A 23,819-nucleotide genomic window follows, 5' to 3' on the forward strand; every position below is an offset into this window, starting at 1 on the left:
ACTGGAGGAATCAATTCTTTTATGCTTTTCCTCCGTTTCCTCTGATTCTCAAGACTCTAGTCAAGTTGAAATCAGACCGGGCCACCATGATTCTGATAGCTCCTCGGTGGCCCAGGCAACCTTGGTTCTCCCTTCTACTTCAACTCAGCACCAGGGAGCCTCTTCTTCTGCCAATATTTCCTTCTCTTCTCACGCAGAATCAAGGATCTTTGCTTCATCCCAATCTACAGTCTCTACATTTGACAGCTTGGTACCTTTCTATATAACAGACTTTTCTCAATTTTCTCCGTCTGTTCAAGATATTTTACTTGCTTCCAGAAAACCATCAACTAGACAATGTTATGGTCAAAAGTGGACAAGATTCTCTGCTTGGTGTTCTACACGTAATTTACTTCCCAGATCTGCTTCCTTGACATCAATTCTGGACTATTTACTTCATTTATCACAATCTGGACTTCAGACTACATCTATCCGAGTCCACCTTAGTGCTATAGCTGCTTTTCATCAGCCTTTGGATGGAAAATCCCTTTCTGCACATCCTATGATTTCTCGTTTTATGAAAGGACTTCTCAATCTCCATCCTCCTATTAAACCACCTCCTGTGATTTGGGATCTCAACGTTGTTTTAGCTCAACTTATGAAATCTCCTTTTGAACCACTTGACAAAGCTCATCTCAAGTATCTCACTTGGAAAACTGTTTTCCTGATCGCCCTCACTTCTGCTCGACGTGTCAGTGAGTTACAAGCGCTAGTGGCTGATCCACCTTTCACAGTTTTTCACCATGACAAGGTTGTTCTACGTACTCATCCTAAATTCTTACCTAAAGTTGTTTCAGAATTTCATATCAATCAGTCTATTGTTTTGCCTGTATTTTTTCCAAAGCCTCATTCTCATCCAGGAGAGGCGGCTCTTCATACATTGGACTGTAAACGTGCTTTGGCTTTCTACCTTCAACGCACTCAACTTCACAGAACATCTCCTCAACTTTTCATATCTTTTGATCCGAACAGGTTGGGACGTCCTATATCAAAACGCACAATCTCCAACTGGATGGCTGCTTGCATTTCATTCTGCTATGCTCAGGCTGGTCTTTCCTTGCAAGGTCGAGTGACGGGCCACAAAGTTAGAGCTATGGCGGCGTCTGTAGCTTTCCTCCGATCAACTCCTATTGAGGAAATCTGCAAGGCTGCCACTTGGTCCTCGGTTCATACTTTCACCTCTCATTATTGTCTGGATACCTTATCCAGGAGGGATGGCCATTTTGGCCAATCTGTTTTGCAAAATCTTTTTTCGTAATATGCCAACTTCCCTCCATCCCTTTCTATTTAGCTTGGAGGTCACCCATGTGTGGGAATATGCTGCCTGCTTGTCCTGGGATAAAGCACAGTTACTTACCGTAACAGTTGTTATCCAGGGACAGCAGGCAGATATTCCCACAACCCTCCCACCTCCCCTGGTTGGCTTCTTGGCTAGGTATCTGAACTGAGGATCCTCTCAGGAGATGCGCCCCCTAGTTCGGGCGGGAAGGCACGCGTGCAGGCGCGGTGCAGTGCTCGAAAGTTCGAGATCTTCAAGCAAGTTTGCTTTCGAGGCTGTCCGCTGCGGGGCTCCGTCGGTGACGTCACCCATGTGTGGGAATATCTGCCTGCTGTCCCTGGATAACAACTGTTACGGTAAGTAACTGTGCTTTTCGGTACCGGATCTGCTATGGAACCTGCAGCGACGTCGACGGTCCCGCAAAAGACGGCACCGACCACTTCGACGACGCCCAATCCTTCCTCGGGGTCGCTGGCACCAGGTAAGCCGGCTAAGAAGCCTTCCACCTCCCTTGAGCGTCCACCTGCCACAGTGGCGACGCCGGTCCTCCCGGCCTCACGCCGACCCCGCAAACGCTCCGCCCTGATCTCGGTGAGTGCCTCGTCATCGGCCTCCTCATCGCCGGGGCGTGGAGCAGCACCTATGGAACCGAAAAAGAAAAAAGCAGTACCGGTGCCACCCCTGGATGACCGCATCGCGGCCATACTCCAAGACAAATTGCAGGAACAGCTGCAGCAACAACTCCAGCACCTGCTACCGACCCTATTGGCACCACTTCTTTCGGTACCAGACCGGCCCGAGCCTCGCACCATCCCACCGGTGTCCACCCCCTCGGTGCCACTCAACACTTCCATGCCAATCCTCTCGGCTGAACCACTCCGTTCTCGTCCTGTGGTACAGACCCACTCTGAGGTCGATCCTCCTCGGGACCAGGAAGGGCACCGGTCTCCCCGGGACCCAGAATGGCACCGCTCTTCCCGGGACCGGGGTCAACACCGGTCTTCTTCTCCCGGTACCGTCTCCATGCGCTCTGGCAAGTCTCTTTCTAAGACCCGCCACACCGAGCCTTCCACCCCGACATCTCGGCGTGCGCACACTGATATCAGGGACCCGGACTTATGGGAAGAATCCCCACCCAGTACCGAGGAGGACGCATCATCCACAGACGAGGAACCCTCAGTGCCCGATACCACTTCCAAGCCTGAGCAATCCTCTTTCACCATATTCCTCAGGGAGATGTCGGCGGCTCTTTCTATTCCTTTAGAGTCCGACTCCAAAAAGTCCCAGGCCTTTCTGGATGCCTTAGACTTTGAACAACCTCCCAAAGAGTTCCTCAAGTTACCCGTCCATGACATACTGCGGGAAACTTTTTATAAAAATTGGGAAAATCCACTCACTGTCCCCGGAGCTCCTCGTAAGCTTGACAGCCTATACAGGGTCATCCCAATTCCGGGTTTTGACAAACCTCAATTGCCCCATGAGTCTCTCCTAGTTGAGTCTACATTAAAGAAAACTCAGGGCTCCAGTGTTTATGCCTCCACCCCTCCTGGCAGAGAGGGCAAAACGATGGATAAGTTTGGCAAACGCCTTTATCAAAATGCCATGCTAGCCAACAGGGCACATTTAACTTCTCATTTTATATGAAGTATCTTGTACAGCAACTATCCGCCCTACAAAAATACATCCCTGAACGCAGAGTTCCACTCTTTCAACAACAAATTTCCAGCCTCCTTCAACTGCGGAAATTCATGGTGCGCTCTATTTATGATTCCTTTGAGCTGACCTCCCGAGCGTCTGCCATAGCTGTTGCCATGCGACGTCTGGCCTGGTTGAGGGTATCTGATCTTGACATCAACCATCAAGACCGTCTAGCTAACGCACCCTGTCTTGGGGACGAACTTTTTGGGGAGTCCCTGGATTCGACCACCCAGAAGCTCTCAGCATATGAGACCAGATGGGACACTCTGGTAAAACCTAAAAAGAAGACTCCACCTGCTCGTCCTTATAGACCACAGTCCTCTTACCAGCGCAGGTCCTCGGCCAGGCCTCTCAACCCGCCCCAACAGCAGCCTCGCAGACCTCGTCAACAGCAACACACTCAGGCTCGCTCTCAATCTCACCAACCTGCCAAACCTCTTCCTCCGTCAAAACCATCTCAGCCCTTTTGACTCCTTTCTCCAGGGCATAGCCAGTCTTCCACCATCGTTACCTCTTCCTCAGCCAATCGGAGGACGTCTCCACCTCTTCCTCAACCGTTGGGAGGTCATCACATCAGACCTGTGGGTCCTCAACATCATCCGCCACGGCTACTCTCTCAACTTCCAGACTCTTCCACCAGACAACCCTCCTATAGAGTCTGCGTCCCACTCCTCCCAGTCCCTTCTCCTCCTAAGGGAGGTCCAATCCCTCCTTCTCCTCAATGCCATCGAAGAGGTTCCCACAGACCAAAGGGGTCAGGGATTTTACTCCCGCTACTTCCTGGTTCCCAAGAAGACAGGAGACCTTCGTCCCATCCTCGATCTCCGGGACCTCAACAAGTGTCTGGTCAAGGAAAAATTCAGAATGCTCTCCCTGGCCACGCTTTATCCTCTTCTCTCTCAACACGACTGGCTATGTTCCCTGGACCTCAAAGAGGCCTACACTCACATTCCAATCCATCTGAATTCACGTCGCTACCTCCAATTTCAGATACAGCACCGCCACTATCAGTACAAGGTGCTACCCTTTGGCCTCGCATCATCGCCCAAGGTGTTCACCAAGTGCCTTATTGTGGTGGCGGCCTTTCTCAGGTCTCACAAACTCCAGGTGTTCCCCTACTTGGACGATTGGTTGGTAAAAGCACCTACGTCTCCACTTGTGCTACAAGCCACTCAGTACACCATCTCCTTCCTCCATCTCCTGGGGTTCGAGATCAACTACCCCAAGTCGCATCTGCTTCCCACACAGCGACTTCAGTTCATTGGAGCCGTTCTCGACACCACGCTCATGAGGGCGTTTCTCCCCTCCGACCGCCAACGGACCCTGCTCCACCTCTGCCGCCAGGTGCTCCTTCATCACTCCATTCCAGCTCGGCAGATGATGGTCCTCCTGGGCCACATGGCCTCGACGGTCCATGTGCTTCCTCTGGCGCGACTCCACCTCAGGACACCTCAATGGACTCTAGCCAACCAATGGTCACAGACCACCGATCCTCTTTCTCATCCCATATCTGTGATATCGTCTCTTCAGCAATCTCTTCAATGGTGGTTGAACTCATCCAATCTTTCCAGGGGTCTACTCTTTCATCTACCCCCTCATTCCATGATCATAACCACAGATGCCTCCCCCTATGCATGGGAAGCTCACCTGGGAGATCTTTGCACTCAGGGACTCTGGACCCCTCAGGAGCATCAACATCACATCAATTTCCTGGAACTCAGGGCCATGTTCTATGCCCTCAAGGCCTTCCAGCACCTTCTCTACCCTCAGGTTCTTCTCCTGTGCACAGACAACCAAGTCGCCATGTACTACATAAACAAGCAAGGCGGCACCGGATCTCCCCTCCTCTGTCAGGAGGCCATCCGCATCTGGACCTGGGCCACGGCCCGCAGTCTCTTCCTCAAGGCTGTCTATATCCAGGGCGAACTGAACTCCCTGGCCGACAATCTCAGCCGCATCCTTCAGCCTCACGAGTGGACTCTGGATCCCCCCACACTCCGCTCCATCTTTGCTCAGTGGGGCACCCCTCAGGTGGACCTCTTTGCAGCTCCTCACAACCATCAGCTGCCCCAGTTCTGTTCCAGACTCTTCTCTCCTCATCGTCTGGCCCCGGATGCATTCCTGCTCGACTGGACGGATCGGTTCTTCTATGCCTTTCCTCCACTACCTCTGATGTTGCCGACGTTATTCAAACTCCGCAGGGACAAAGCCACCATGATTCTCATCGCCCCTCGGTGGCCTCGCCAACACTGGTTCCCCCTCCTACTCCAGCTCAGCTCCAGGGAGCCCATTCCTCTTCCTGTGTTTCCTACTCTACTTACACAGCAGCATCAGTCTCTACTGCATCCCAATCTGTCCTCGCTCCACCTGACAGCTTGGTTTCTCTCGGGCTGACCTCTCCAGAGAATCTATCTCAGCCTGTCCGTCGTATTCTGGATGCCTCAAGGAAACCGGCCACCCTCCAATGTTACCATCAGAAGTGGACCCGGTTCTCCTCTTGGTGTCTGCTTCATCATCACGATCCCACCTCAATGGCGGTGGAAACCGTACTGGACTATTTGCTCTCTCTCTCCGACGCTGGCCTCAAGTCGACCTCAATCAGAGTCCACCTCAGTGCCATCACTGCGTTCCATGAGCCTATCCTTGGAAAACCTCTTACGGCTCATCCCCTGGTTTCCCGGTTCATGAGAGGCCTCTTCAATGTCAAACCACCTCTGAAGCCTCCTCCAGTCGTCTGGGACCTGAATGTGGTTTTATCAGCACTCATGAAACCTCCGTTTGAGCCTCTTGCCACAACTTCACTCAAATTTCTTACATGGAAGGTGCTTTTCCTCATTGCCATCACCTCTGCCAGGAGGGTTAGTGAGCTGCATGCACTGGTCGCCGACCCACCTTTCACTGTTTTTCACCATGACAAGGTGGTTCTGCGTACCCATCCTAAATTCCTTCCCAAGGTGGTCTCGGACTTTCAACTCAACCAGTCCATTGTGTTGCCTGTCTTTTTCCCTAAGCCCCATTCTCATCCTGGGGAACAGGCGTTGCACACGCTGGACTGTAAGCGTGCCCTTGCTTACTACCTTGACCGTACCAGGGCTCACCGCTCATCTCCTCAGCTCCTTTTGTCCTTCGACCCTAACCGTCTAGGCCGTCCTGTCTCCAAACGGACGCTTTCCAACTGGCTTGCTGCCTGCATTGCGTTCTGTTATGCTCGGGCCGGTCTTTCACTGGAAGGTGCTGTCATGGCCCACAGGGTCAGAGCTATGGCTGCTTCTGTGGCTTTCCTCCGTTCCACGCCCATCGAGGAAATCTGCAAGGCTGCCACTTGGTCCTCGGTTCACACATTCACTACTCACTACTGTCTGGATACCTTCTCCAGACGGTATTACACAATTTATTTTCCTAATGGCCAACCATCCCTCCTCCCTCTCTGTTAGCTTGGAGGTCACCCATACGTTAAGAATATGCTGCCTGCTTGTCCTGGGATAAAGCACAGTTACTTACCGTAACAGGTGTTATCCAGGGACAGCAGGCAGATATTCTTACGACCCACCCACCTCCCCGGGTTGGCTTCTTAGCTGGCTTATCTTAACTGGGGACCACGCACTCCTCCGTCGGGCGGGAAGGCACTCGCGCATGCGCGGTGCGGCCAACTAGAACTTTCTAGTGAAAAATGTCCGTACCAGGGCTCCGTCAGTGACGTCACCCATACGTTAAGAATATCTGCCTGCTGTCCCTGGATAACACCTGTTACGGTAAGTAACTGTGCTGTCTTTCTTCATACAAGAGGAGTTCCATCCCCTTTATCATCTTGGTCATTTTCTTTGATCCTTTTCTAATTCCACTATATCTTTGAGGCGACCAGAATTGAACACAGTACTCTCTCTCTCTTTTTCATCCCTGGCAGTTGAATTAACTTGTTACAGATTAAGGTGAAAGATCTTCCAGTATAGCTTAGGAATTGTGTGTTACAGCAACTTTGTTTAGTTTGGATGGCTTTAACTAAAAAGTGAAATCAAGATTTTGGTCATTCTTTGTTTTTACCAGTTGTGGAAAATACCACTTTTTGTCCTGGAATCGATGGTATAGTTTTTCGTAGATGCCAAGATGGGGGAGCGGTTTTGTTGGAACACTTTCACCTTTGCCCTCCCCCATCACTTTCACATAAATTTCTTGATAAAATGCAAACCTTATTGACTCTTAGTGACAAATCCATTAACAATCTCTTTGCTGCATTGGCTAGGCAGAGGCCTCCTAAACAATATACTCTTTTTTTAAAGTAAATGGTAATTAGAGTGGAGAGATTCATGCAGGAAACTCAGCTGGTTTTTTTTTTTTGCCATTTTAAACAGATTCCACAAGTAATGTATAGTACGAAATACAGAGAATACTGGTTTTAAATATTTCACAAGGCTACTACTAGGGCTTTCAAAGTGGGATGTGTGCCCTCTAGTGTGTGTCCCAAATGTGGCCTAACTCTGGGTGATTTGGGATATATGCTTTGAGGATGCATTAGGAAAAGGTGTTTGGGGGGCTCAGTGATTACCTTTATGAGGGATCTTATAGGTCAATCTATAGCATACAGACCTTGAAGTTTGGTTTGGGGTTGGGATAAAGCTGTGGGAGTCAAGGGAGAAGTCCAAAAATTGCTGATACAGAAAACTAGAGTGGTAGCTCTGAAATGTATTTTGTTAGTGGTCCCAGGCTTTTGCTCCTTCTTTCTGGAAGTGAAGGAACAGGTTCCATAATTTGTGTACTTTGGAACTTCAGGGGTTCACGGAATATCCAAACATAGTTTTATATTCAGGCTCTATTGGCAAGAAATAGAAATCAAATTTTGAATGTTTTGGGAGGTTTGCTGTACCAGTACACCCAAATCTCTTTCAAGGTTACTTTCCTCTAATACTAATCCCCCCATTTGGTAGCTGAACATCGGGTTTTTTCTCCCTATATGCATGACTTTGCATTTCCCTACATTGAATTTCATCTGCCATTTATTCGCCCACTCCTCCAGTTTGTTTAGGTCCCTTTGTAGGTCCTCACACTCTTCCGTAGTTCTAACCCTTCTACAGAGTTTAGTGTCGTCCGCAAATTTTATAACTTCACAATTCGTCCCCGTTTCCAGGTCATTTATAAATATATTGAACAGCAGCGGTCCAAGTACAGACCCCTGCGGAACTCCGCTCGTGACTTTCCTCCAGCCCGAGTAGTGACCCTTCACTCCAACCCTCTGTCTCCTGCCTGCCAACCAGTGTTTGATCCATCTGTGTACGTCCCCTTCCACCCCGTGGTTCCACAGCTTGCTAAGTAGCCGCTCATGGGGTACCTTGTCAAAGGCCTTTTGGAAGTCAAGGTAAATGATGTCTACAGGTTCCCCTTTGTCCAACTGGCTGTTTACCCCCTCAAAGAAGTGCAGTAAGTTTGTTTGGCACAATCTTCCCTTGCAGAAGCCATGTTGGCTCGCTTTCATCAGAGGAGAAGGCTTCATCTAAGACAAGGCAGATATTGGGTTGTATCAATAGAAGTTTCGTCAGCCGAAAGCCTGAAGTCATAATGCCGTTGTACAGGGCCATGGTGAGACCTCATCTGGAGTACTGTGTGCAATTCTGGAGGCCACATTACAGTAAAGATGTGCGCAGAATTGAATCGGTTCAACGGACGGCCACCAGGATGATTTCGGGGCTCAAGGGTCTCTCGTACGAAGAGAGACTGAACAAATTGCAGCTCTACACTCTCGAGGAACGTAGGGAGAGGGGAGACATGATCGAAACATTTAAGTACCTCACGGGACGTGTCGAAGTGGAAGATGATATTTTCTTTCTCAAGGGACCCTCGGCCACAAGAGGGCACCTGCTCAAACTTAGGAGCGGAAAATTTCATGGCGACGCCAGAAAGTATTTCTTCACAGAGAGAGTGGTTGATCATTGGAACAAGCTTCCAGTGCAGGTGATCGAGGCAGACAGCTTGCCAGACTTTAAGAATAAATGGGATACCCATGTGGGATCCCTACGAGGGTCAAGATAAGGAAATTGGGTTATTAGGGCATAGACAGGGGGTGGGTAAGCAGAGTGGGCAGACTTGATGGGCTGTAGCCCTTTTCTGCCGTCATCTTCTATGTTTCTATGATAGAGACCTATAAAATCATGAAAGGTATAGAGAAGGTGGAGAGGGACAGATTCTTCAGGCTAGCGGGGACATCAAAAATAAGAGGGCATTCAGAAAAACTGAAAGGAGACAAATTCAAGACGAATGCTAGGAAGTATTCCAGGTGGTGGACACCTGGAATGCGCTTCCGGGAGAGGTGATAGGACAGAGTACAATAATGGGTTTCAAAAAGGGCTTGGATGACTTCTTGAAGGAGAAAGGGATTACAGGGTATAGATAGAGGGGTACTATACAGGGTACTTCAGGATTAGGGCATAAACAATTCAGGTGGTGGGAACTTACAGGTCAAGGACCTGGAGGTCTTCCGCGGGAGCGGGCTGCTGGGCACGATGGACCCCTGGTCTGACCCGGAATAGGCAATACTTATGTTCTGGACCCTCGCGAGTGGTCCCTGTCCAAAAGTGTGTTCGACTGCATAGAAGAACGATGGGGTTGCCCCAAGTTCGATCTCATGGCATTGGTGGCTAAAAAGAAAGTGAATTGATTTTTCAGTCGACATTGTGAGGTCGGCAGTGAAGGCCTGAACACTCTGGATGAACTTTGACAGTGGAAAGGTCTCTTTTATGTCTTCCCTCCATGACCCATGATAGGGCAGGATAACGACCTGCAGGAGTGCAGTGGTCCTCTTCGTGCCTAAAATGCTGAGGCATATGTGGAATGCTAACCTGGTTTGGCTACAGAGGGAGAAGGGGCTTCGGCTTCCATGTCATCCTTGTCTCCTCATGCAGGACCCGATTGTGCTTTCTCCCCCCTTCCAAATTGGTCTGGCACCCATCTTCTTCCCTCCGCTCCCCCCATAGTCTGGCATCTCTGTCTTCTTCCCTGCCAGCGTCTTCTCCACACTCACTCTTCCCCATTTCCTTTCAGCGTCCTTCTCCCCCCCATCTACCCCATGTCCTGTCAGCGTCCTTCTCCCCCCTCTGTCTTCCCCATGTCCTTTCAGCGTCCTTCTCCACCCCTTTGTCTTCCCCATGTGCTTTCAGCGTTCTTCTCCACCCCTTTGTCTTCCCCAGTGCTTTCAGCGTCCTTCTCCCCCCTCAGTTTTACCTTAAGCGCCTTTTCCTCTCCACTCCACCTTTCCTCCCTTTCTCCCTCCCTGCCCCTTACCTTTGTGGCGCTTACCCGCCCGACTGACAACAGAACAGGCCCGGTCCAACAAACCTCCCTGCCCTGTAGCTGCGAATCTAAATTACCTTCTTACAGCAGCTGGAGTATTGAAGCTGCTGTAAGAAAGTAATTTAAATTCACGGCTACAGGGCAGGGAGGTTTGACAGACCGGGCCTGTTGTCAGTCGGTCGGGGGACCTGGCTGGCTGTGCTGCACCCGGGGCGGACTGCCCCCCCGCCTTGTACCACTGCCTTTTCCCTGACTGCCCTGCTGCAGCACACAGCCGAACGGAAGTCTTCACGATGTCAGTGCTGACGTCGGAGGGAGGGAGGGCTTTGCTTAAGCCCTCCCTCCGATGTCATTGCTGACATCAGGAAGACTTCTGTTCGGCTGTGTGCGGCAGGACAGGTAGGGAGACGAGCCTCGGGGCTGAATACATCCAGCCCCGCAGGATCCCCACGACACTCGGATGCGTCCCCATGGGATCCCCGCAACCCTACGGGGCGTCCCCATGGGATCCCCACGACCCTAGGGGGCGTCCCCATGGGATCCCCGTGACCCGAAGGGGGAACCCGTGGGATCCCCGTTCCCGTGCAGCTCTCTAGTGTGGATTTACAGGAAAGAAGACTTGCAAGGTAAGAACTTAATCTTTCATTCTGCGGCAGCGGTGAGAGGGGGGGGGAGGAAAGAGAGATGCCGGCCGGGAAGGGAGGACAGATTGCTGGAAAGGCAGCGGCTGAAGTTCCCGATTAAAGAGGAAGAGACTTAGAGGAGGGAAGTGAAAGCTGAAGAAGGGAAAGAGGTTAAGGAAGGAAGGGGCAAGATTCCAGACTGTGGCCTGGAGTGATGGGGTGAAAGCAGTGGGGGAAGAGAGTGAAAAAGGGAAGGAGGTTGAGGAAGGAAGGGGCAAGATGCCAGACGTGAAAGCCAGTGTGAAAGCGGTGGGGGGAAGAGAGTGTGAGTGAGTGATTCTGGACTGGAGGCAGAAGGAAGAGATGTTGGCTTGGAGTTGCTAGAAAGCAGGGAGGAAGAAATTACAGATTCGATGAATGGAAGGGAGAAAAGGAGAAATGGCAGACTTGAGAGAGGGTCTAAAGGAGAGAAGAAATCAGGAGAGGGGATGGCAGAAAGGAGGAAGAGATCTTACTCAGGGATGAGATAATGGAAGGGAGGGGCGGGAGAGGGAGAGATGAGCTTTGGAGTAGGGCGGAGAGAGGTGGATGAGGACAGGGAGAGATGGGGAGGATGGAGGGGAGGAAGCGGGAGAGATGGACTCACAGGAGTGCAGGGACAGAAGAGGGAGTGAAAGATGTTCTCAGGAAGACAGAGGGATGAAGGTGTTGAGGGAGAAATGGACTTGGGGGAGGGCGGAGGAGGCAAATGAGAAGAGGGAGAGAGGGAGAAGGCAGAAGAAGGAGGAAGAGGGAAAGATGGACATAGGGTGGAGAAGGGCAGAGGAAGCAAAATAGGGGAAGAAGGAATTGGGGGCAGAAGGGGGACTTAGAAATATCAGACTCAGGAAGAGGGGATTACAAGGGTAAAGGAGGGAACATGCTAGGAATGGTGGATCCATGTGGAAAAGGCTATGGAAGGGTTGTCAAAGAGAATGAGTAAGAGGAGTGTAGTGCATTCAGAGGGTAGAAATATGGTAATGGGGAACAGATAAAAGATAAAAAGGCAACAGGAGGCTGAGAAATGAGTGAGATGGGAAAATGCGAGAAGGAGATAGAAAGTTGAGAAGTAGATGAAAAATAAAAAGGAATAGAGCAGGAGGGTGAAATTTAAATAGGCAGAGAAAAAACAAACCAGGAACTGGTTGAGTTGAAGGCGACAGAGGGATGTTACCAGTGGTGTGCCTCAAGGTTTTGTTCTTGGTCCTGTTCTTAACATTTTTATAAATGATATTGCTCAAGGGTTGTCGGGTAAGATTTGCCTCTTTGCGGATGATACCAAAATCTGCAATGGAGTAGACACGCCGGATGGTGTGAATAACATGAAGAAAGACTTGGCGAAGCTTGAAGAATGGTCTGAAATTTGGCAACTGAAATGCAAGTTCATGCATTTGGGCTGCAAAAACCCGAGGGAAAGGTACCGTTTGGAAGTGAAAATCTTATGTGCACGACAGAAGAGCAGGACTTGGGTGCGATTGTATGTGATGATCTTAAGGTGGCTAAATAGGTTGTAAAGGTGACGACGAAAGCTAGAAGGATGCTAGGTTGCATAGGGAGAGGTATGGCCAGTAGGAAAAAGGAGGTATTGATGCCTCTGTATGAGACCTCATTTAGAATATTGTGTACAGTTCTGGAGGCCGCACTTTCAAAAAGATATAAAAAGGATGGAGTTGGTCCAGTGGAAGGCTACTAAAATGGTGTGTAGTCTTCGTGATAAGGCAGACTTAAAGATCTCAATCTGTATACTTTGGAGGAAAGGCGGGAGAGGGGAGATATGATAGTCATTTAAATACCTACGTAATATAAATGTGCATGAGTCGAGTCTCTTTCATTTGAAAGGAAACTCTGCAATGAGGGGGCATAGGATGAAGTTAAGAGGTGATAGGCTCCGGAGTAATCTGAGGATATACTTTTTTACAGAAAGGGTGGTAGATGCGTTGAATAATCTCCTGGAAGAAGTGGTAGAAACAGAAACTGTGTCTGAATTCAAGAGGGCCTGGGATAGGCACGTGGGATCTCTCGGAGAGAGAAAGAGATAATGGTTACTGTGGATAGGCAGACTAGATGGGCCAATTGTCCCTTATCTGCCTGCCGTCATGTTTCTATGTTTCTAAAGGAGAGAGTTTTAAAAGAAAGATCAATATGTCCACCAGGCTACTCCAAACATCTGTTTGCTACTCTACTAGGATTTCCCATACCATGTGCTACTGTTATAAAGACAGATATGTACTGTTTAATTCAGTTCTTTCGGGGATAGGATGGGATTAGTGACCACTGGAGGAGTGTAAGAGGGTGTTACTGTTATACTGATGCATGTGACTATCAATAAAAATTGAAAAACAGGATATTCAGCACAAGTATCCAGATATCAGCTGGTGCTAAATATCCAGTTTTGGCACTGACCTGGAAGTGCTATCCAGTTGATGGCCATATTGCGCTCACTAACTGAATAAGTGGAGAATGCCCAGCCTCTGCCCATGGACTGCCCAGCACTGTCCAGATCAGGGGTCCCCAAAGTTCCTCCTTGAGGGCCGAATCCAGTTGGGTTTTCAGGATTTCCCCATTGAATATGCATTGAAAACAGAATTTCAAGTGATGTGTATGATTCAATTGATGTAATATTGTGTACTTGATGGAAGATGAAAAATGAATAAAGAATTGGAAAAAAAAAAAAAAAAGAAAGCAGTGCATGCACATAGATCTCATTGGGGAAATCCTGAAAACCCGACTGGATTCAGCTCTTAAGGAGGGACTTTGGGGACCCATGGTCCAGATAGTACTTAAGCAGTCTGAGGAATTTTATGCAGGCCAAGGAATTTTATTTTAAAAGGAAAAAATAAGATATCTGGTTTTGAGAATTTTTTGTTTTTTACTTGTTTTTTTTTTTTTTTTTTTATAATTCTTTATTCATTTTAAAACTTTCATCAAGTGTACAAAAATTGCAACACAATAACATAGATTTAACCACTTGTACATCTTATCATTATAACTTATAGTTGTAAATATAACCCTCCCTCTCCCATCCTGAAATCCTTTTAGTAATTTTTATTTTACATGTAATAGAAACCCTCCCCCCACCCCACCCTTATCTTACATATTAAATATAGAAATATTAGGAAAATGGCATCAATCATGACAAAAGGACGTTAATGGTTCCCAAATTTTAATGAAGTTTATAATTTCCATTTTGCACCGCTATTGATCTTTCCATTCTGTATATGTGGCAAACTGAATTCCACCAAAATTTAAAATTAAGCCTACTATGGTCTTTCCAGTTATTAGTAATATGTTGAATGGCTACTCCGGTCAAAATCAATAAAAGTTTGTTATTACACATTGATATCTGACTCTTTTTTCTCATAGACATACCAAAAAGTACAGTATCATAAGTTAATGCTACGTGATTTTCCAATAAACAATTTACTTGATCCCAGATTGAGTTCCAAAAGGCTAAGATATGGGGACAATAGAACAAAAGATGATCCAAAGTCCCTATATCCAGATTACAATGCCAGCATCTATTAGACAAAGAACTATTTAACTTTTGCAATCTAACTGGGGTCCAAAAAGCTCTATGTAACAAAAAAAACTAAGTTTGTTTCATAGACGCAGACATTGTACATCTCATTCTCCAAGACCAAATTTGTGGCCATTGAGATGCTGAAATATCATGCTTAATCTCAATGCTCCAAATATCCCTAAGAGTATTTTTAGGCTTTTTTTTTAACCAATTCACTAATAGTTTTATACTAGTGTGCGGCCTGATGTCCCAGAAAGTCCGCCTGAAAACATAAAAATTCTATGCTAGGTTGATTATTCAAATTTTTCCATTCAGGGAACCCTGCCTGAATGGCCTGCTTCAATTGCAACCAATGAAAAAATTGCGATTTGTGAAGCCCAAATTTATGTTGCAATTGTGTAAAATCCAGCAGCTTACCATTAGTAATTACATCATTTAAAGTTCTGATACCTGCAATTATCCAATGTTTCCAGACGATCTTAAAACCGCCAATTTGAATCTTGTTAATACAGGTCATGTTGGAGTAAAATGGAAAGGCTTTTCCAGTGTAGTAGGTGAGACATTCTAGACAGCTGGGTTATTTCCCTTTACCCACATGCTACAGAAGGAATCCACTATAGATTTTTCATTCTGCCTCTGGTGTGCAGTTTAGCATCCTCTACAGTTTTTTTCCATCTGCAGTCCTTTTGCCTTCCTTGGACCTGGTGCTGTCTAGACTTTAGTTGTGTGTGTTCTGCTCTCCCCATTTTATTATTTTAAATTCGATGTAATTTTGTCCTCTTTCTGGGTAATTTCATGCTTACTGCGAATTTGAAGCTCTGCCTGCTTGAGAATTCACAGACTTCAGTCTGTAGCTGACAGGCCCTTTTTGGGTACTTCTCGGTGGCACACCCGGTGGATTCCTCTCCTCAGCTTCTGATGACTGGACCGAATTATATAACGGATGCCTTCTATGACATCTTGAAAGCTTTGGCAACAGTGTCGGCATACTCACTTTCGGCCCACCTATTGCTCTGGGTCAGATAGTGGACTGGTGATTCCACTTTAAAGGTGATATTGGCTAGGCTGCCTTTTAAGGGGCACTTGTTGCTTGGCAAAGGCCTGGATGATCTTGGGGATGGACCATTGCCCTAAGCCTATGCCTGATAGTGGACCCAATCCCTCTTGGGGTTCTGGTCATTCTAATTTTCTGCCACGTCGCAAAGATTTTCACAGAGCTCACAATGACGGTATGAGGGCTACAGGCATTCCCATTCTTCCACCTCCTGTCTTGCACCCCCTGTCAGAAAGCCACGATGCTGACAGACCAAGGGATGCCCCTCTGCGGATAGGGGGTCCGGCTCTCAGTGTTTCTTCCGGCCTGGATGGACCTCATATCAGGCCAGTGGGTCTTGCACAACTTTCGATTAGGCTACATGCTGGAATTTGCCAAGCCTGTCAGATTGATTCGTGGATTCTCCTTTGGGGGCACCTGCGTTAAGCGCTCAGAGTTCAGGCAACCGTTCAGAGCTGGTTAGATGTTCAGCCTATAGAGACGGTGCCATCTGACCTCTCAGACTCAGGCAGATACTCTGTTTTCTCGTGCCAAAGGAAGGCTCAGACGATTGGAGGCCTATTCTGGATCTTCAGCAAGTGCATGTGGCTCTCAAGAATCCCCGCTTCTGTATGGAGGCCGTGCATTAGATCATTGCAGCAGGCGCTCCAGGGGAGTTTCTTACCTCGTTGGATCTTACAGAGGCGTAATTGTACATTACCTTTTTCCAGCCCACCACATATTTCTGCGGTTTCATGTTCTGGAACAGTATTGCCAGTTCTAGGCCATGCACTTTGGGCTGCCAACAGTGCCTCGGACTTTCACCACGGTTACCTGTGAAAGATGAGTCTCGTTGGCTGAGGGACAACTCGGTGGAGCAGATGCTCCAGGTGCTAGAGGACCTAGGCTGGATGTCGACTTCAGGAAGTGACATCCGACGCCTATGCAGTTGCTGGAGTCCTCTTTGATATGGCTCAGAGCTGTGTTTATTTGCCAGAAGCTCACAAACAGAAGCTGTGTGCCCAGATTTCTTCTCTTCTGGAGCAGTCAGCTCCTTCAGTGTGGGATTATCTTTAAGTTCTAGGATCCATAGTTGCCTCGCTGGATGTAGTTACATGAGCGAGGGCACTCATTTGTCCTTTTCAGGATATCTTCCTCTCTCTCACTGGGCGCAACACCGAGATGCTCTACAGAGTTGTCTGCCATGGACGCTGGAAGCTTGAGCATGCACGGACCGGTGGCTTTGCCCGCTCTCACTCTGTAGGGGCATACCGTTCCACATTACTTCCTGGATCATGGTGATGCCAGCCTTTGGGGCTAAGGAGCCATTGCAATCGTCCTGTTCATGACTACTGGGTGTGAGAAAATGGCCCATCAATTGTTTGGAGCTTAGGGCTATCCATCTAGCTCTGATGAGATTGTGGAAGACTGGAGGACCAAGTGGTCAGGGTCTTCTCCTACATTGCGATGACAGTAGCTTATGTCATTCACCAGGGAGGGACCAAGAGCCATTCCTCTGGCTTAGGAAGCCCACCTTCTCTTTGGGCGTAACATCATTTCCTGGCGCTGACAGCAGTGCATGTTTCGGATGTGGACAAAGTTCAAGCAGACTTCCTTAGCAGACAGACTCTGGATCTAGGTCAGTGGGTCCAGTCACCATAGGCATTCCAAACTATTGTGGGGCGCTAGGAGTGGCCCTGCTTTGACCTCATGGCTATGGGAAGATACAAGAAAGTGGATCGCTTCAGCTCAGAAGCGAGGGGCTCGACGCTCTGATACAGCCGTGGCCTTAGGAGACTCTCCTGTATGTCTTCCCCCTTTGGCTGATGGTTGGCTGAGTCATTCAGAGGATCGTGGTCATCATTCTGGTGGCTCGCAGACCTTGGTATGAAGATCTGATGTGTTTGCGTGTGGATTGCAATCTTTGGCTGAGCGCCTTTCCAGACCTTCTCACGCAGGGGCCAGTTGTCATGGAGGATCCGGGTCTCTTTGCTCTTCCGGCATGGCTCTTAAGTATTCAGCCTTAGAGCATAAGGATATTCTGTCCTGGTTGTTCATACTCTTCTCAAGTTTGAGAAATCATCCTCAGTGTCGGCTTATGCTAAGGCGTGGAAGGCCTTCCAACATTGGTGCACCCAAACCCAGGTGGATCTGTAGTCAGCTCTGATCTCGCCTTTCTTCAGGCTGGTTTGGATAAAAGTCTTACTGTGGCTTTTCTGCGGGTCCAAGTGGTCTGGATAAAGGCTTCTCCGAGTCTTATCTTTGGTTCCAGGTGACTGGGCTCTCTCTCTTGTTTTTAGATCCTAGGAGCTTCGGTCCTTGTGGACATCTCATCCTGATGTTGCTGATTTTCTGAAGTGGCTCTTCGTGTCAGATCACTGGTTAAACTGCCTTTCCCTTCTTTAGACCTTAACCTGATGCTGTCTAGCCTTACCAAGGCTCCTTTGGAGCCCCTTCAAGATGCTTCCCTCTTGGACTTGATGCTCAATACCATTCTCTGGTTGCTATTCCTTTGGCACGACGTGTGTTGGAACTACAGGTGTGATCTTACTAAGTCCGTTTCCTCAGTATTTTGGAGGCTGGGGTTTCCCTTCGGACGGTTCCTGCTTTCCTGCTGAAGGTGGTTTTGGCCTTCCATGTTATTACGGACGTGAATTTGCCTGCCTTTCCGTCTACAGGTTCCAGGACAAAGGATCGCCTGTTGCAGAAACTGGATGTGCGCAGAGTTCTTCTGCGTTATTTTGAGGTTACCAACATGTTTCATCTCTCTGACCATTTGTTTGTTTTGACTCGATTCAGTTAAATGTGGCGCTCCCGCTTCCAAGGCCTCAGTTTTCAGATGGATCCGTAGGACCATTTTGTCAGCCTACATTCTTTCTGGGAAACAGCTCCCTGTTTCCATCAAGGCGCATTCTACCAGGAGTGTGGCTTCTTCATGGGCCGAAGCTAAATCTGTCCCTCCTGAGATGATTTTCAGGGCGGCAATGTGGTCTTCTCTTCACACGTTTGACAAGTTCTACAGAATGGATGTAGCTGCAAGACAGGACTTGGCTTTCGGGTTCTTGGTCCTAAGGGCCAGCGCACAAGCCCACCCTAGCTATTTGGGGGCATGCTTTTGTATGTCCCTATAGTTTAGAATGTCTCGCCTATTGCACTGGAAAAAGAGATTATGTAAGCTCTTTTCCAGTAGATAGGCGAGTCCTTCTAGACTCCTTGCCCTGTCCTTCCTGCACCTGCTTACAGTTTTCAGTCTGTTTATTCTTTTCCGATTCTTGGATGCCTGTCAGCCCTTTGGGGGCTTGGAAGACTTTGTATAAATATTCCATTTCTTGGGGAGTAGTTTTTGAGCTCCTTTGAAGCCTGTATTGGCAGTTAATGGTACTATTTAGTTACCTTTGAGCAGAACAATTTGTTTAATCTGTTGCTACAGCTGCCTCTACTTCACGTATATTAGGTGCTCCTTGGTGCTTGGGTACTAAACTGCACGCCAGAGGCAGAGTGAAAAATCCATAGTGGATTCCTTCTGCAGCATGCGGGTATGGGGAAATAACCCATCTGTCTAGAATGTCTTGCTTGTCATAATAAATAATCTAACAATTATTAGTGCCATAATAGAGACTTGAACTTACAGATGCCCCAAATGTAATCTTGAGTCCTACTTTTGTTGCCATGCAGGAGAATGGCAGGTTGTATATGAACCTGCTGGAGATGGAATTTAGTGTGGATGTGAAACAGAATGAGAGCAATACCCTTAGCTGCATTGAGAGAGCACTGAGGAGCAAGCTTCCTTGTGGGGTGAAGATGATTTTCTCACAGCGCAAGCTGGAGTTCCTGGAGGACTTTGGTTCGAACCTGAGCAGGTAATGGGAAGAAACTTTGGTAATGGTGTGGTAAATTGTCTGAACTCTTTAGTCTGTTCTGATCCATGCTTCCTGTTTGTGTTTTTCCAGTCTCCTTGCAGCGTATGATGAGCATCAGAAGCTTCTTAAAAAGCAAACCATCAAAAGGAGAGTTGCTACAAATGGGTAAGAAACCTGGTGTCTAGTTGCAGTCATGGTATTTACTTTATGCCAATTTTAGATAGATATATTACCATTCAAACAAAAATTTCAGCAGGGCAATTTATTATATTAAAGCATAACCTGGTGGGTGTTAGAAGAGATGCAGTTGATTTGTTTTATTGTGGCCACACTCAATTTACAAGATTCTTTCTAGGGCTGCCCGTCATCTCTCAGGGTTGTAGTCATCCAGTGTTTCTTTAACTGTAACTGTGTAATACTTTCATATGGATCTTCAGTTGTATGCACAATATTCTTGTTTTTACATACATCATTGTAACTTTTCCTTCTGTTATATAAACACAGGAGTCTGTACATTAAGTGATTGACCAATGCTCACAAACTGCTTGCAGAAGGTTATCAATTACATCCTTTAGCTCCTTCACCAGTGATTGAATTTTTTGATTGAGTAACCAGAGAACTGGATCAAGGGCATATGCTAGAAGTAATTTACTTAGATTTCAGCAAAGCCTTTGACATGGTTCCTCATAGAAGGTTCTTGAACAAACTTGACGGGCTGAAGTTAGGACTGGATTAGAAACTGGTTGACAGACGCCAGAGGGTGGTGGTTAATGGAATTCGCTCAGAGAGAGGGAAAGGTGAGTAGTGGAGTCCCTCAGGGATCGGTGCTGGGGGCGATCCTGTTCAATATGTTTGTGAGTGACATTGCCGAAAGGTTAGAAGGAAAAGTGTGCCTTTTTGTGGATGATACCAAGATTTGTAACAGAGTAGACACGGAGGCGAGGAGGGAGTGGAAAATATGAAAAAGGATCTGCAAAAATTAGAGGAATGGTCTAATATCTGGCAACTAAAATTCAATGCAAAGAAGTGCAGAGTAATGCATTTGGGGATTAGAAATCGGAAGGAGCCGTATGTGCTGGGAGGTGAGAGGCTGATATGCACGGATGGGGAGAGGGACCTTGAGGTTTGACAAGGTGGTGGCTGTTGCCAGAAGTATGCTAGGCTGGATAGAGAGAGGCGTGACCAGTAGAAGAAAGAAGGTGTTGATGCCTCTGTATAGGTGGTTGATGAGGCCCCACTTGGAATATTGTGATCAGTTTTGGAGACCGTATTTGGTGAAGGACATAAAAAGACTTGAAGTGATCCAGAGGAAGGCAACGAAAATGGTAGGAGGTTTGCGCCAGAAGATGTATGAGGAGAGACTGGAAGCCCTTAATATGTATACCCTAGAGGAAAGAAGGGACGGGCAGATATGATTCAGACATTCAGATACTTGAAAGATATTAACGTAGAACAAAATCTATTCCAGAGAAAGGAAAATGGTAAAACCAGAAGGCATAATTTGAAGTTGAGGAGTGGTAGATTCAAGAGTAATGTTAGGAAATTCTTCTTTATGGAGAGGGTGGTTGATGCGTAGAATGCGCTCCCGAGGAAAGTGGTGGAGAAGAAAACGGACAGAGTTTAAACAAGCTTGGGATGAACACAGAGGATCTCTAATCAGAAAATAATGGGTATACATTGAAGGAACTAAGGCCAATACTGGGCAGGCTTGCATGGCCTGTGTCCCATATATGGACAATCAGGCGAGGACGGGCTGGGGAGGGCTTTGAGGGCTGGGATGGTTAAGATGGGTTGGAGTGAGTTTTGATGGAGACTCCAGTAGATGGAACCTAAGCACACTACCGGGCAGGGCTCTGGGATTGGGCAAAAATATCTAAGAAAAAGGTAAATTTAAATTAAATAATGTATGAAGCATGTATGGTTGGGCAGACTGTATGGACCACAGTGTTCTCCCCAGGGCCTTTCAGCCGGGTGCTCCGCCCAGCTAATTTAGATGAGCGCCCGGCTGTAATCTCGATCGCAATCCTGCTGCTGCTGCCGCCTTCTGCTCAACATTTTAAAAAAAAAAACCTTCTCACCGGCTTGGAGATTTACCGGGCTGACTCGGCACAGCCTGAATCGCAGGAGCCTGACTTTTAATTTTTTTAGTTTTTAACGCAAGCAATCGACTTGAACCCATGCTCCTGGGCTCTAAAGTGCATGCCGCTTCCCTCCGAAACCGGAAGTCATGTCCCGAGGGGGGAAGAGAAAGGAAGTCGGCATGCACACGCCCCGGAGCATGGGTTCGCTATAGGAGACAGGTCAGCTTACAACTTGCTCTTGCTTGCTTCGGGCTTTCCTTGCTGCCGGGTCCTGCCTACTTTCTGTTTCCGTAAAGGCAGGACCCGGCAACGAGGAAGGCCCGAAGCAAGCAAGAGCAGCGAGTTCTAAGCTTCCCTCCGTTGCTGACTTATGGAAGATAGGTCAGCGATGGAAGGAAGCTTACAACTTGCCTTAGTCCAGCCCTGCACAACATGCGGCCCAAAACGGATCTCACTGCCGATATTGGCTCTCACTCCGCTCTCCTTTGAAGATTAGCTCAGGAGGCAAGATTTAGCCCGAGATCAGATGAACATTAAAGGGCATCTGAGCAGATTGAGGAGAACATGTCCTGTTTTTCCTTGCCTAAAAATACCACCTTGTCTAATGTAATCTCTGATCAGATCCTTAAGAGTGATGCAACTATGTATGCTGGACAGTCTCCTCCAGTAAACAGAGCTTTAAAGCCTGCAGCCATACAGAACCAGATGGTCAAAGGGCTCCGAAGTGTAGTATTGCCAAGGGATCTGTCTCACAAGTTTCTGCTGCTGGCAGATATAAACACAGCACAAGAAATAGAGACTTGTGGCATTCTGTGTGGAAAGCTGATGCATACCCATGTAATAGTGCCAAAGCAGTCTCTGGACCAGACTACAGTACAGTGATATGGGGAATATGGAAGAATTATTCAGTGTTCAAGATCAACATGATCTCCTCACAGAAGAAAGATGGAGAGAAAGAGAGAGGCAGATACTGGAGAGGGGGAGAGAGAAGGGAAGGAGATAGAGATGTCAGACCATGGGATGGAGTGGCAAGGAAGGAAGGAAGGAAAGGAGAAGAGAGAGATGCCAGAGCATAGGGGAGGGGTGGAGACAAAAAATGGAGAGGGGTTGAAGCTGAAATAAATCATGTACAAAGGAGAGAAAGGGCACAGGATATAGAGTTTACTGAAGAGACATAGAAAGAGGGAAGATACCATATGGAACAGAGAGAGGGCAGACACTGGATGGAAAAGGCAGAAAGGGTGGACAGTGGATGCAAGGGGCAGAGATAGGGTGGACAGTAGATGGAAGGGGTAGAGAGAGGGTAGAGACTGGGTGGAAGGGGCAAAGAGAGAGGACAGATGTTGCATGGAAGGGAGCGAGGACAAATGCTGAATAGAAAGATGACTAAAGCAGAAACGACAAAAGGTAGAAAAAAAATATTTTTTTTGCTTTACGTAGAATCAAGTAGTATTGTAATTGTATTGATTAAAATTTATCAATAGGAAATGGAAATAAGGCAATTTTTGGGGGGACTAAACCCCTTTTCTCAGATCAGGACAGGATACCATAACAGCTGTATACTGTACTGTCTTGAAGAAAGATTTGGCCTCTGAAAGCTAATTGAAAAATGGATTAGTCCAATAAAATGGTATTTTCATATTTCTCATTATTTGTTTTATTTCTATTTGTTAATTTGTAAAGTGGTGACTGTTATGTAGAAGTTTTTTTTCAAATTTACATCTACTGTCTTTATATTTTGCACAGTATTAGGGGACATGTGTCACTGTTTCTGTGGTGTTGCATTGTATGAAGAGTCTGGTTTCTACATATTTCTATTTTTAGTTTGTGATTATTCCATATTGGGCGAGGGTGTATCTGTGTTCTGTGTGTATGAAAAGGACATGGCTTTCTGTTAGCATCGACTACAGGATCAATTGAATGTGTAGGATCTGGTTTGTTTAGTTTTACAATGCGTGTGTTGGTGTTCTAGTGCTCACTGCAGTGTTTAAGATGCTGCCTTTTCCTAGATGCACCCTTATTGTGTGACTCATGGATTATTACTAAAAATATCTTTTTTTATATAGAGGAGGGGGTTGTTAAAAAAAAATGATTAGCACTGGCTGTCATATATACTAGGTACACCACTGGATTTAATGACCCTATTCTAACTTTACTGTTGACGTAGGTGTTGTTCCCCCCAACACACAGACACACACATTATAAAGAATTAAATTAAAGTTGTATTATCATCAAGCAGCTTTCAAATGACATTATAAGCAAATAAAAATAAAATATTTTTAATACATTGCTAATTATTACCTGCATCTTTACCTATACTGTTTTGCCCTAGCTCTTACTTTGCACTATAGCAAAATAAAAAAGAAGCA

The 23,819-nt window shown here is 47.2% G+C and overlaps 1 protein-coding gene across 1 annotated transcript in view; it reads left to right on the plus strand.

Moving 5' to 3' along the window:
* Positions 1 to 23,819, plus strand: part of LOC117366031 (mucin-17-like) — a 164,668-nt gene that overhangs the window by 117,566 nt on the left and 23,283 nt on the right. The window contains exons 11-12 of the mRNA XM_033957062.1: positions 19,185 to 19,369; positions 19,460 to 19,534. Coding sequence (XP_033812953.1) covers positions 19,185 to 19,369; positions 19,460 to 19,534 — 260 coding nt within the window. The remainder of the gene's footprint in view (positions 1 to 19,184; positions 19,370 to 19,459; positions 19,535 to 23,819) is intronic.

The sequence above is a fragment of the Geotrypetes seraphini genome, chromosome 8 (assembly GCF_902459505.1).
Source record: "Geotrypetes seraphini chromosome 8, aGeoSer1.1, whole genome shotgun sequence".
NCBI classification, from domain to species: domain Eukaryota; kingdom Metazoa; phylum Chordata; class Amphibia; order Gymnophiona; family Dermophiidae; genus Geotrypetes; species Geotrypetes seraphini.